This window comes from Chroicocephalus ridibundus, chromosome 4 (assembly GCF_963924245.1).
Source record: "Chroicocephalus ridibundus chromosome 4, bChrRid1.1, whole genome shotgun sequence".
Classification (NCBI taxonomy): domain Eukaryota; kingdom Metazoa; phylum Chordata; class Aves; order Charadriiformes; family Laridae; genus Chroicocephalus; species Chroicocephalus ridibundus.
In genome coordinates, this window is record NC_086287.1 from 12,649,824 (window position 1) to 12,662,532 (window position 12,709).

Consider the following 12,709-nt stretch of genomic DNA (forward strand, 5'->3'; position numbering starts at 1 on the left):
AAATAATAAAGCAAATCAAGTTTGACTTCATTAGATTCATAGGCGACTGATTCAGGGGCAATTTAAAGGTGGACTGTACTTTTTCTTTTTTGAGGAAACTCAAAATGTGCGCTCATGGTTGATGGTGGTTAGATTTTATCTCTGTGAGTTAAAGAAACCTACTAATAACCTCTTTATGCCAATACTACTTTTCACCTTCTTCCTTGATGTTAAATATCAAGTCTTTGCTTTCATCTATTTTTACAGAGACTAAAAGAAGTAACTTACCACTGTCATCTTCACTGTATTAAAATTTTCCATTTCTCTGAATGAAACTAGAATAAAGGCTGGGGGGTGGGGTGGAGACAAATGTTTCTTTTTCTGACTCTTTTTACATTAAAGAGTCTTAGGGTTGTGTTCACTTCTACTCACATATGCTGTTTGTTAAACTTGCATAAGCAATATCTATGCTATTGCTGGAAATGCAGCTGAGACAACCTCACCAATCCAAGCTCCCTAGGGCCCATCCCCACACCTTCTGTACAGCAAGGAAGGACATCCCACAGGTGCCCTTGGTACCTGCTCTTGACCTTTCTGCTGAAGTAATAAAAGGCAGAATGTTACTTGCCAGATAGTTCAATATTAACTCAAACTCATTCAAAAGACTATTTTCCACTAAGAAAGCAACTACTGAACAAACCTTTTAGCTGTTTCCAAAGACTGTTGTTCTGCCAGTTCCTTCTGCAGTTCCCTTTCCTTGGCCTCTTTCTGCCCAATAGGGCAGTCTTCAGGCACAGTGAATAGTGACAAGGCATCTTTGCTGTCTTCTTCTCGGAGAACTTTAGCAAATACCTTCTCTGCTAGAAGTCGCACATGCTCATCAACCTCAGATATGTTCAGCTTTGGAAACTGTCTGGGCATCTCAGCTAATAAGGAAAACAGTTGAAAAAGTTGTAACTACAGGAAGAATAAAGATACCAAAGAGAATAACATAATAAAGAGACTGGGTTTTTTTTTCATGGTATGGCTATCAAAATTAAGAGCTTAGAGCACAAGCAGAATAACGTAGAACAGCTACACAGGATTTAAACTAGTATGCAGTACACAAGAACCACAGGCATGCACCGAGCATCTTTACTTATGGAGCCATGCCAATTTGTGAATTGGGAACTCCTTGGTATAGTCATCAAAATCCTAAAATATGTATGTAGTCATTTGCCAGTAGATTCCACTTACTCACATAACCAGACAGACTATTATTTGCGATACAATGTAGCTGTATGTACTTGCTCTGAACTTAGAAATCACATTCACTCAGCTGCTTGCTTTCTTCCCTGCTCAGTGACTTTAAACCAAGTTAGAAAAGACAGTTTCACATTTCTACCTCACCCCATCCTCTCCACAAATAAGAAAGTCATGGAGCTGCTGTGAAGTAAAATGGTTGCTCAACAGGAGCAAGTATGGTGTAGTTCACTCAATGGCTTTTTGTTTCCCGCCCCCCATTTGTTTTCAGTAGTTCATATCCTGCTTTTGAATTGTACGTGGAAAGGAGACAGGATATGGACTTTAATTTCTACTTGGAATTTAAATATTATTTTTCTAAAAAATATGTTTTATATTTTTATTTAAGTAGCCTTTCATCACTAAATAGTTCCATTTTGTTACAGCAGCACTACTGAAAATACTATCTTTAGTGTTTCTTCTGTAGCTTCATGGCTTTATTTATATTTCATTCTCATACAATCCAAAGTGTGACATATCTAGTAGCATTCTGGAGGAGAAAAAAATACAGTCCTTGTAAGCTACTGACCAGCATTATTTATTATGTACTATAAAGCTTTTTGAATGCCTTCAGTATGATGGAGTTTGTAACAAATAAGATTAAATACTTATAACATAAGTTAAAAATAGCAACGAACATGTCACAACGAGTGCTGCCAGAATGAGAAGTCTGGGTCCAAAACTGGCATTTCAGAATCCTTTTTGGTTACAATAATGCAAATGTATTTTATAAGATAACATTCATTTAAATCATGATGTATGCTGAAAGTCAGCATGGAGCATGGCAGTTTTTAATCACTCCAAGCATAAATTATCAGGGCCACCATCACAGTATTTCTGTAGGCATGCTGCAAGTTTCACATGTTGATATGTGATCCTTTTTGATATGTGATCCTGTTGTTTTCAGCCTAAAAGATTCTAATTAATGTCCACCTGTTTTCGCAGTTGCTTTGAGAACATTTTTGCTTTTATTCTAAAAGCAAATATAGTATGAAAAGGTGACGAGAGATACATTGGACCATAACATGACAATTTAGTGATCACCTGCATTATTTTATAATGAATTCACAGCCCAGGGGAAAAACATCACTGGTTTTAAAGACCTGTGGATCTGACTCTATGCAGTTTTTCTGTCTGGAGAGTATTTGTTTTGGGATTAAGTCTTCATAAAAATCAAGTATAACTACATAAGAAATATAAAAATACATAGACATGTAGCTGAATGATTCAATGACAATGCACTATGATGTCTTAGAAGCATCCAAACTTAGATTCGGTTTCTCAATTTCAAACCACAGTGAAGTCATAGGAGTCTTTCCACTGACCCCAATGAACACAGCTGTCAGCAACAGTAACTGCCATACATACAGTTGCCAGCAACTAGGGCCTTTTGGACCACTTCAGCCAGGCAAGAGCAGTCTTTATAGTTACTCGACTATAATAAGAGTGCTAGCTATAATCGTAAAATGTGGAGTAATAATGTTTCTTCTGCTGCTAATTCAGTACTAGCTGACTAGGACAGGAAAAAAATCAATTGGTTGTATGTTTATCATTGGCTGAGGATTTTACTAGTACAAATGAACTTTTTCTTAGAGAATTGTGATCAGAAACAGAAATGCAGTAGGAAATACATAACATAAGAAACCATACTGTATTTTAAATCATTACAATAAGATAGCAAAGAGTCAGAATGTATAGATACAAGTATGATCCTCTACTGAGACCAAAGATTTTTTTCTTTCTTACAGGACCTGATCTCATGTTCCCCACTCAAGCAAATAAGAGATTAAGGCACAAAAGTCTCTGAAAGGTAGGTTCACCCACATCACTGCTAGCTTATGTCACTGAAATTAATTTAATAAACCTAAAATAGTCATGAGGCACTTCATGCAATACTCATGCAAGCTATGCCATGCTGAACTGGAAGAGGGATGAAGATCTTGTATCCAGCATCCTTCTATAGAAGTGCTGTCCATTACCCAAGGTAAGCGACTGGGAGAGCGACAACTACACGTCTTCATGGGATGGGGAGGGGGTATGAATGCAGCACCCAGCAAATGCTCTTTTCCTAAATATCTCTCTCTCCCACAGAAAGGCTGCTTTGGTTGCTCTGTAGCTCTGCACCTTTGTGGAAGACAAGAAACCTATTTGTCTTACAACATGCTGCATAAAGAATGATGGAATGATTATTTAAAAAGCAATTATCTATCAGGGATTCAATGAGCTTGAATATATAATGAGCACACGCCATGAAAACAACAGCCGCCTCCAAACCCTCGCGGTCGGTGTCTGGCAGCGCGGGGAGCCGCATCCCGTCACCAGGCGCAGGTGGGGCAGGGCCGGGCGCGGGGCCCGGCCGGCGGCCGCTCCCGACGCAGGAGCCCCGGACGCGGCCGCCCAGGGCCCGTCCCCGCCGGGGCGGCGGCCAAGGTCACCACCACCACCCCGGGCCATCCCGGCACGGCGCTGCCTCCTGCCTCGGGACTTACCTAGCGCCCCAGGGAAAGCCATGCTGGGGCAGGGCCGGGCCCCGCCACCGGCGCTCCCGCCGTCTGGAAAGACTCTGTCAGAATCCGCCTGCGGAGGAGGAGGCGGCGGCGGCAGAGGGAGGGAGGAGCTGCTCCCGCCAGATGCCGCCGCTCCCCTCTGCCGCATTCACCCGCCGACCGGCCGCCCCGGTACCGCAGTGCCGCGCCGCCCCTTCCCCGGCCCTTTATGCCCGCCGCGGCCCCCGGGTGGAGGAGCCCGCTTGCCGCGCCCCCGGCCCCGCTGGGGCGGCCGGCCGCCTCCTGGGCGGCAGCATCGCGGCCCGGGGCGGCTCCGCAGCAGGTGGGGCCGGGGTGGGGGGGGTAGGCAGCAGGCGGAAGAAGGGCGCTAGGATGGGGGGGGTGCGGCGGGTACGGGCTAACAGCCTCCTACCGGGCGAAGAGCCAGCTGTGAGGGGCAGCCCCCACCAGACCCTCGCCCCGCCGCACCCGCGGGGGGGAGGTCGCCCCGCCTCACGCCGCTCCGCCCAGCCCTGGCGCGGGGGGCGAGCGTGCGGGGGGCCGTTAACGGTCGCCCTGAGGGGGCGGGGTGGGGCACGCACCGCGACCGTACCTCTCTGAGGCGACTCGCACTCGCGGGGCTTGTTGCTCCCGGAAGGAGGCAACCGTTCCGGGCGCTGCACCTGCGGGGCCGCGGTCTCGGTGGGAGCCGGAGGATCCGAGTCGGCCCCTTCCGAGGCTTCAAGACAGAAGTCGCGCTGTCACATGTCTCCTCGCCGGCGTGGGAGGGAGCTACCCCGGAGCGCGCCGCCCCGGCCCGGCTCGGCCCGGCCCCGACCCACCTCAGTCCGCCTGAGCTCGCCTCAGCGAGTGCCGCCTTCGCAAGCGCCTATTTCAAAACTCCTCCTCAGAAAGGGCGTTAGTGTAGAAAACTTTGGTTCGAGACCAGAACGTCCTGAGGCTGGTACAGAGATGACACCCGACAAATAAGTTTGCTGACGGTGTATCCCTGTCAGAAGTGTTTTCAACGATGTCCGTCCTTCAGTATAGTGACACCGTTCAGGTGCTTGTATATATTAAAACAAACAAACAAACAAAAAAATTAAAATAAACTTACCAGGTAAAGAGCCCAAGAAAAATAACTGAAGGTCAAAAGAAGCATGACTCAGCAGGAATGAGGATCTTAATATGTAAAATAATTTAATCTTATTTTGAGAGATATCAGTCCCTGAAGCTGAAAGGTCTAGGGACCTAAGGATCCTAAGGTTTATGGTAAGTTTGGGCTGCAATACTTGGAGTCCAATCTGGAGACATTTAAATATAAAAGTATCTTTTCAGTGCAGGGAAGTACTGGGAATGTAGCAACTGAAGAACAAGGTCTTTTGTGTAAAAAGACAAGCAGGGTAAAGGTAGATGAATGGAACATGTGAAGGATCAGGTAGTTCTGTGGCAATTGTGCTGTCCCCCTTATGCCCTCCCAAATTGGTAAAGGAAGAAGTGCTCCATTCATAACCCTCAGGGGGTTTTGGCTTTAGAAATTCCTTTACTTCACACAGATAGTGAAGAAGTGGATGTGAAAAGAAAGTAGGTGACCATACAAAGTTTGAGTTGCAAAGAAGAGTTGCAAAAGTTTGTGAAGTCTGAGTTACAAAGGTGGCCAGATATTTTGACTCTTACACTAGTATCAACACAATCACCCTCATGTGCTCATAAAAAAGTTAAGAATTATGGCTGCAGCTATCGTATGAGACATGTACCAATCCAAAGCATTTGAAAATGAGTCAGCCATCCAAAATAATTTTCAAAAGTATTTTAAAATAATAATAATACTAAAAAAATAGACAGTGTTTCTTAGCTAGGAAAAAAAGGCTTATGTTGTGTGTGCGTGTTTCTCCCACAGTAACTCTGAACGTCTTCATCAGCTACTGCCAGGCTACACCCAGACAAGCCATCTGCCACCCAGGAAACTACATACTGTAAGTGTCTGTAAATCTGACTCACGGTTGCCCTACCCACATGATATATGAGTAAAGGACACCTGTTGCTGTTGGCCATTCAGTACGCCTGTTGATTGCTGATCTGTTAGTCCTGCTTCCTTTCTCCTGTTCCCCAAGTCCTCCTCCCAACCACCTGCCTGAACTTGCCCAAACTTGCCTGCTTCCCATCATGGAGTTTGCCTGGCAGTTTGGGCTCCTTAGTGTCCCTCTAATCATAACTGTACCCTGTCTGCTGGACTCAGGTATCACATGGCTTCTTGGATTCCTCTTCTCATCTTGGCAAATGGTTCTTGACTTAATTGATTTAATCTCTCTTCTAACCATGGAATGCAAGGGCCTGGAAGAGTTCCCTCTTGTGCTATTGCTGGCTTTCTACCAACCACCAACGACCAAAAATAACAGTATCAAAGATAACTGAGTTTCTACAGTTTTATTTCATGGAAACAGGCAGCTCTGTATCCCCCAAGTGAAGAAAACATTGCATGTGAGTTCACATTTTATGAAGGCCAGAGAATTCGCACAGAAGGGAGACCTTAAAAATGCCTTAACAAAGAAAAACCTTCTATAAGCAAGTACAAATCCATAAGGACGTAGGACACTTGTTCTAGGTGACCATGACTATTTAAATGAGCTTTCCTTTTGTAACAAGTTGGAAACCTTTAAAGGCAAACTAAGATCATAACTTAGTAAATGCATCTATAGTAATTGGAGCATTAAGAAAATACCATTGCAAGATCTGTAATAAAATCAGGATGGATTGTAAGAATAGCGTAATGGTAATAAATTAACAAGAAAATACTTCAGGTCCTCTCACATTTTGCAGAAGCAATTACTATGATCAGTTATTTTACAAAATGCGTTCAGAATATTCACTTGACTAGTGGGTCTATTTTCATGTCCTATCTCTGTTCTTATAATGAACAATTCACATATATCTGTGGGAAATGGAAGTAACAGTAAGCTGACAACAATGAAATAGTATATTTTCAAAAGCAGGTGTTGCTGTACACTTCTATTAGCACCTGCAAAACATAAAGCATTAAACTTTGCATACAGACTTGGAACACCCCAGTGATGTCAGTCAACACCTTGTTGAACACTTGCCATCTGTCCCATGAAGGAGTCTTCCTGCCTGGTCAGTCTGTGGGTAGATTATACTTTTATACACTGTATTGAAAGTAGTGCAAGTGTCTCCAGAGTGATTTTAAATGTTTTGATTCCTGTTATAAAATGTTAGTACTTTCCGAAGCCATCTATGTTTCAGTTTACTTCTTTTGTGTAGCACGCAGTAGTTCTCTCGGGTAAATTTTTGCACTATGTGAAAATGTATTTATTTTTTTCTTTTTAATCTTATTATACAAGAAAAAGTTATCCTTTATCACCTTCCTTTTACTACAAAGTTACAAATGATTATGTTTCTTTATATTATTTTTTAAATACTGTATTTCTATTATGCGTTCAGCTCACTTTAAGCCTTACTTTAGAAATTATTCTTTTGATGGCAGTAGTAAATTCATGATTATTCCAGTGTACGTGGTATTTGGATTGCTCTTTCACAGTCAGTCTATTTTAACAAAAGGAAATGCAGTAGAAGTTTTGATGATTTGCTTGAATGTCAACATCTACTGAGGAATGAAGTAAAATAAAGAAAACCCTAAATATACATCTGTATTATGAATATTTATTCTTAGAAACAGACAAATCTTGTCTGGGAAATGATTAAAGCTGGAATGCATATTCATCAAAATTAGGCAATGGTCTCATTCTCACTTGACTTTGTTTCAACTGTTATAAATCATCTGCTTTCATTTGAACAGTGTCTTAAAAGCTAATGGACTTCAAAATCATTTTTTAAAATAGATTCATATTGCTGACTCTGATATTCATAACAAAACAACTAATGGATCAAATGAAATATTTCAATATATAACATACCCTTTAGTGGCATCCAAGCAATATTAGAGCTAGTAGTTGCTTTTCTGATCTTTAATCAGTTCAGTTAATGATATGCTTGGCACACATGCATTTACTCACTGAAGAGTAACTGATATTCCAACGTCAAAAAACATGTTTAAATAAAATAATCTCCAAAAGCTGGAGGGGAAATTTGTATCAAATGTGAAACGTAATTGAGTCACATTATCAAATACTCTTTACTAGAAAGGAAGAATGATTCAAATTTTTAAACAAAATGATAGATGAAAATTGTAATCATTCAAAAAGGGAGGAAATTATTCCACTGAGTGACTGAAATGATACAAAGCAAATCATATCTCTCTGTTTTATAAAATCAGCAAATCAAAAAGCATCATCTTTCTTACCCACTGCTTTTCAAAAAGCTTGTAGAAATTTATCATGTATATGAGTCCTGTATTTGAATTAGACCCAGTTAAAGAACTCTTGATACAGATGATCAGGTCTTTCTCAGTATTGAGTTAAACTAGAATTTGTAAATCTAAAATTTTGGTTCCTACTCTAGATATGAGTAGCAAATTTTCTGTGTTTTGGAAACTGCTCAAGGCCGTTCGAGAAAGTATGTGAGAGGGGCAACAGGGAGGAGAAACTTTGATTAGGCCAATTTTTTAAAAACTCCACCTTGGATAGTTGTGGGTGTTCGGAGTATATACATACACGATACAATGATGCATATATAAAGTGAAAAATATTTTCAAAATTACTTGCACTGACATTAGAACTGATAGTAGGTTTGGAATCTTGTTTCTTGGTTTGTTTTGGTGGGGTTTTTTTTCAGTCAAATAACATTCTCCTTTCTGAAAGGATGCCTGCGAGTATAATTGTCCTGTAGTATATTATAAAATAAAATAAATATAGTGTGCAAATACAAATCTGATTGTTGAAAAGCTGAAATGGAAGTGTGAAATACAGAAATTACGAAAGGATGTGACTGTTCAGTCACTGCTTTAAAAATAACCTAGGAAAGTATCTGCACTGTCCTAATAATCTGAGTCTGAAATAACAGAAGTTTTCCATGAGTTTATAAATGGAATATACTGTAATACTTTGTTGCACAAGAAAGGTTTACAAGCAAGATGGGACGCTTTGTTGTGTTTGGAATTGTAGCTGTCATTCAGATATTTGGAAAGCTTTCTTTCCAGCCAGTTGGCAAATTCTTTGCTGGCATCCAGTAACTGCCTTGCTTTGGTCACAACAGCCATGTAAAAATGCTGGTTTAAAGCCAGTTTATCTCAAACATACTTAGCTTGCACTTTGCAAGTATTTATATTTGATGGAAGACTGCCTTCCTCTGACATTATACAAAATTTATCTGAAGTTCTGGAACTGTTCTAAGAAAGAGAGATCTGACTGTATTAGACAAACCTGTATATGGAGCTAAAAGACCTTTAATCTGATTTATAAAAAGGAGAATTTTCTGAAAGTTACATTTCACATCTGCTATGTGATATGCAGATGAAATGCGTTTTAACCACCACTCTGATGTACAGTGCTGTTTTACTCAGCTTTGTTTTAAGAGGAATTTTATTCACTCAGAATGCACATAGAATAAAATATTCAGCAAGCAACAGTGTAATAAATTAGACACTGATAGTGCATGATAAATAATGAAACAATGTAATTACAACTCACAAAGGGGAACTCTGTGGTGTATTTGGGAAACACCTGAAGTAAAAAGTATTCTGAATCATTCGATTTCTGCAAAAAACAGTACTCAATTCTAAACTGTGTTTTTTAAATTGGCTTACATATTGTGTTTGCAGTGGAAATGCAAAAGTTCCATTAAGTGATATTCAGTTCTTTATACGTACTACTTTTAGGTGACCATTATGGTTTTCGTGATGATCTGTGACAAGCGTTTGCATCTGGGTTGTTTGGCCCTCAAGTCAGAAGTTTCTTTCCCAAATAACAGATATCTGTGTGATGCAGGTTGAGCACACAATTGTGCCCGGAACTGGGAAATGCAAGATATAGTTTAGACATAACCTTACACAAAGGTTAGATAGCTTTAAATAAACTCAGGGGTAGGTGTTGCTACTGCAGTCTTCCCTGTCCCCAGAACATCCCCCATCTTCTCTTTGTTTTACAAGTGTATTTTCCAAGTCTTGGCTTTTACAAGTGTGAGCAAACCTCCAAAGCCAGGAATTCATTTGTACATGGGGATTCCTACTGGCCATTTACAGCCCAAATAAACCTTCTCTATATTGCTTGTGTAGTGCTAAGCAGGCATAGTTGGCAAGAAAGCCAACCCAAAATGTTCTTTTTTTCATGTAGAAACTTAAACTTTCACCCGGGGGAGGGTAGGAATTGCTTTATTATTTTCATCCAACCTGCCTGAGTAAAAACTGCTATAGCCAGGCCTATGCTTATACACAAAGTGACTCAGAAAAGCCTGTCTTCTTTCCATAAAGCTCATCTAAAATATTAGGTATGGGAATCTACAGCTTGGGAAATTTTCCGTCATTTTTTCCTACCCTCTAGGCAGTGGGAAAATAACATATTTCATTGTTTGTAACTGCGGTTCGCCGGAGGGCACGGCCAGCTCGCCGCTGTCACACACCGGGACGCGCCCTGCGCTCCGCTCCGCTGCCGGCCGGGCGGGCCTGGGCCGAGCTCTTCCGCACCACCGGCGGCGCGGCGGCAGCTCGCCGCCCTCCCTGCCGCCTCTGCCCGCGCCGGCCTTATGTCAACAGAGGCGACGCAAGGAACGCAGGTTTCACCTTACATAACCGTTCGTTCCTATCAGAGACTTCTTTATTTGTGCCATTAGTGCGTATGAATTAAAAGGAGGGAAAAGCAGTGTTTGCGTTATTAGAGATATATCTCTCTCTGGTTCCAGAGTGACTTCAATGGCCTGTTTGCTGCTGTGGTACTTTTCACTCAGGCAATTTTGTGAAACTCCCATCTCTTCCTTAACCTGGAGGAAATTCGCTTCTGTTCAAAAAACCAGCACACATACCTAAGTCATATTTGTGCCCTTTTCTGAGGGTCTGAGAAAGGCTTTACTGATTCATAGTTATTGCGAAGAGTGAACTTAATCCAATATGGACAAAGGGAAATAAAGTTCTGTGTATCTCAAGCTTTATGTTTCAGCTGCTGCTGCAATCAGAGGACCTTATTCCAATGTTTGTGTGCAAAGTTAGATTTCCAAGTCACTTAGTGCCATCAGGCCTAGACAAAAGAGCCCTGTGTTCAGTACTCTCTCTAGCAGATACTAGGAGAGATCCCAGAGATGGTGGGTCCTGTTTTTGTTCCCTTGTCCTCTCGTGTATAAGCAGAGCATCTTCAGGTGGTGTACACTTGGGATACTTTCAAGGAGTGGTAGATGCTGTCAGGGCTTCTATGCTTGATGCCTCACTCAATTCCCTCTATCCTAATTTTTGATCCTGCAACTCTTACATACCTTTCCCTTTTGATTTAGTGCCCCTCATAAGTTTGATTTTTCCCCCCCCTTTCTGCTAGCCTTTTTTCTCCCTGGAAAGGCCTTGAATTCCATGGATAACTTGAAAGATTGGTGTACAGGGGTGCTCTGCTTAGGGTTTTGCTCTGGTTCTCTACTTACACATTTTTTACTGTACACCTTCATACCCCATTCCATTTTCATTTGTTGCTAATGCCCAGCCAGCCCTATAAGAAAAATTCAGTATGACCAGAAACTTTAGTAGGTAGATGGTGTCAGAGCAATCATTTTCCTGTTGTGCCTCACCTGCTGTGTTGCATTATAATCTTTATGAACTGAGGGTGGAATCTGGACTATCCTAACTGATTGTCATCAGTCAGTGAATGTCTTCCAAGAATGAGTCCAGTTCCATTTTTAACCATGTCTATTTTGGTGTCCGCAACATCCTATGGTAGTGAGCTTGTTCTACAGCTTCATTGTGCACTGCGAGCCAGGGGGATGTGAGCCAGCTTTGATCCATCTGCCTTTGATCCAAAAATTGTATGACCGGATATAGCACAGCTCTTTGAGCTCTTAGCTTTTGTTGGTTAAGACTACAGCCAGCGTAAGCTCACGTCTGCTCCCACTATACTGCAAAGACATCCTCTAACTGATGCTTAGACAGGTCATAGCAATGCACTATTAAGCCAAAGGAATGTGCCGTAGATTACCACACTCAGGCATATTGTGCTACCATGGAAACACAAAGGACCTGTGGGGAGGGTCTCTGTACGTAATAAACTCTTGGCTAGATCACGCAGCCAAAAATAAGTATTTTCTACAGGGAGTAGCTCAAATGTGGACAACTCTCTTTAAGTCTCAGGTAGCCAATAGAGACTGGAGCAGGTGAAAGAAAGTATTAAATGAAAGGTGATCCGCTAGATTAGTCAGCTGTTTGAATGGCTTGTACCTGTCATCTCTGTACAGTCCAGTGGGCATAAGCAGAGAGTAGGGGAACAGCCAGTCTTCTCAGGTCTAGGCAAAAGTGGGGGAAATAAAGAGCTATTAAACTCATTGGCTGGCTTCCCTAATAATTACTTTCTGAATTTTGTCATCCTTTTGTATACAAAACAGAAATATCAGAGGAATTTAGAACATAAATTAGTAGATAATTAAAAAAGAGACCATCACATTGATATTTCTTCAACTTTGCTTTTTTTCAATTTGATTTAGTCTTTCTTCAAAACTCAGATTGTGTTGTTATTTCATATAAATTAAATATAAATTTTAAACTGTTATATATATGCTACCCCAAAATAATGGGTAAAGGTAAATTTGCTGTATGCAAACATTCATTTATTAATCTGGTACTGAAACTGGATATTTGATAAAAGAGCAAGAGTAAACTTCACATACATTCAGTCTCTTTGCTTTTCCAGATATGCTTTAACAGTTCATGATGTACTGAATTTGTTCATACAAAAAATAGCTGTTGATGATTGACAAAATACCCTGCAAGGGCTACTCCAGTGATGAATTCTACAGTGATGAATACTCCATTGATTAATTCAACAGGGAAGAACAAAAAAGTTTTAAAGGAGGCATAACTATTA

The 12,709-nt window shown here is 41.3% G+C and overlaps 1 protein-coding gene across 4 annotated transcripts in view; it reads right to left on the minus strand.

Moving 5' to 3' along the window:
• The window catches only part of AMPD3 (adenosine monophosphate deaminase 3), a 36,738-nt gene extending 32,123 nt beyond the window's left edge, over positions 1 to 4,615 (minus strand). The window contains exons 1-3 of one of the 4 annotated variants that reach the window (XM_063334802.1): positions 3,750 to 3,781; positions 3,240 to 3,384; positions 680 to 905 (exon numbers count right to left, since the gene is read on the minus strand). In XM_063334802.1, coding sequence (XP_063190872.1) covers positions 680 to 900 — 221 coding nt within the window. In that variant the 5' untranslated portion in view covers positions 901 to 905; positions 3,240 to 3,384; positions 3,750 to 3,781. Of the gene's footprint in view, positions 1 to 679; positions 906 to 3,239; positions 3,385 to 3,749; positions 4,259 to 4,359 lie in introns of those variants that run through there. The other 3 variants (XM_063334801.1, XM_063334800.1, XM_063334803.1) reach the window with 3 other exon arrangements.
• Positions 4,616 to 12,709: the final 8,094 nt, after the last annotated feature.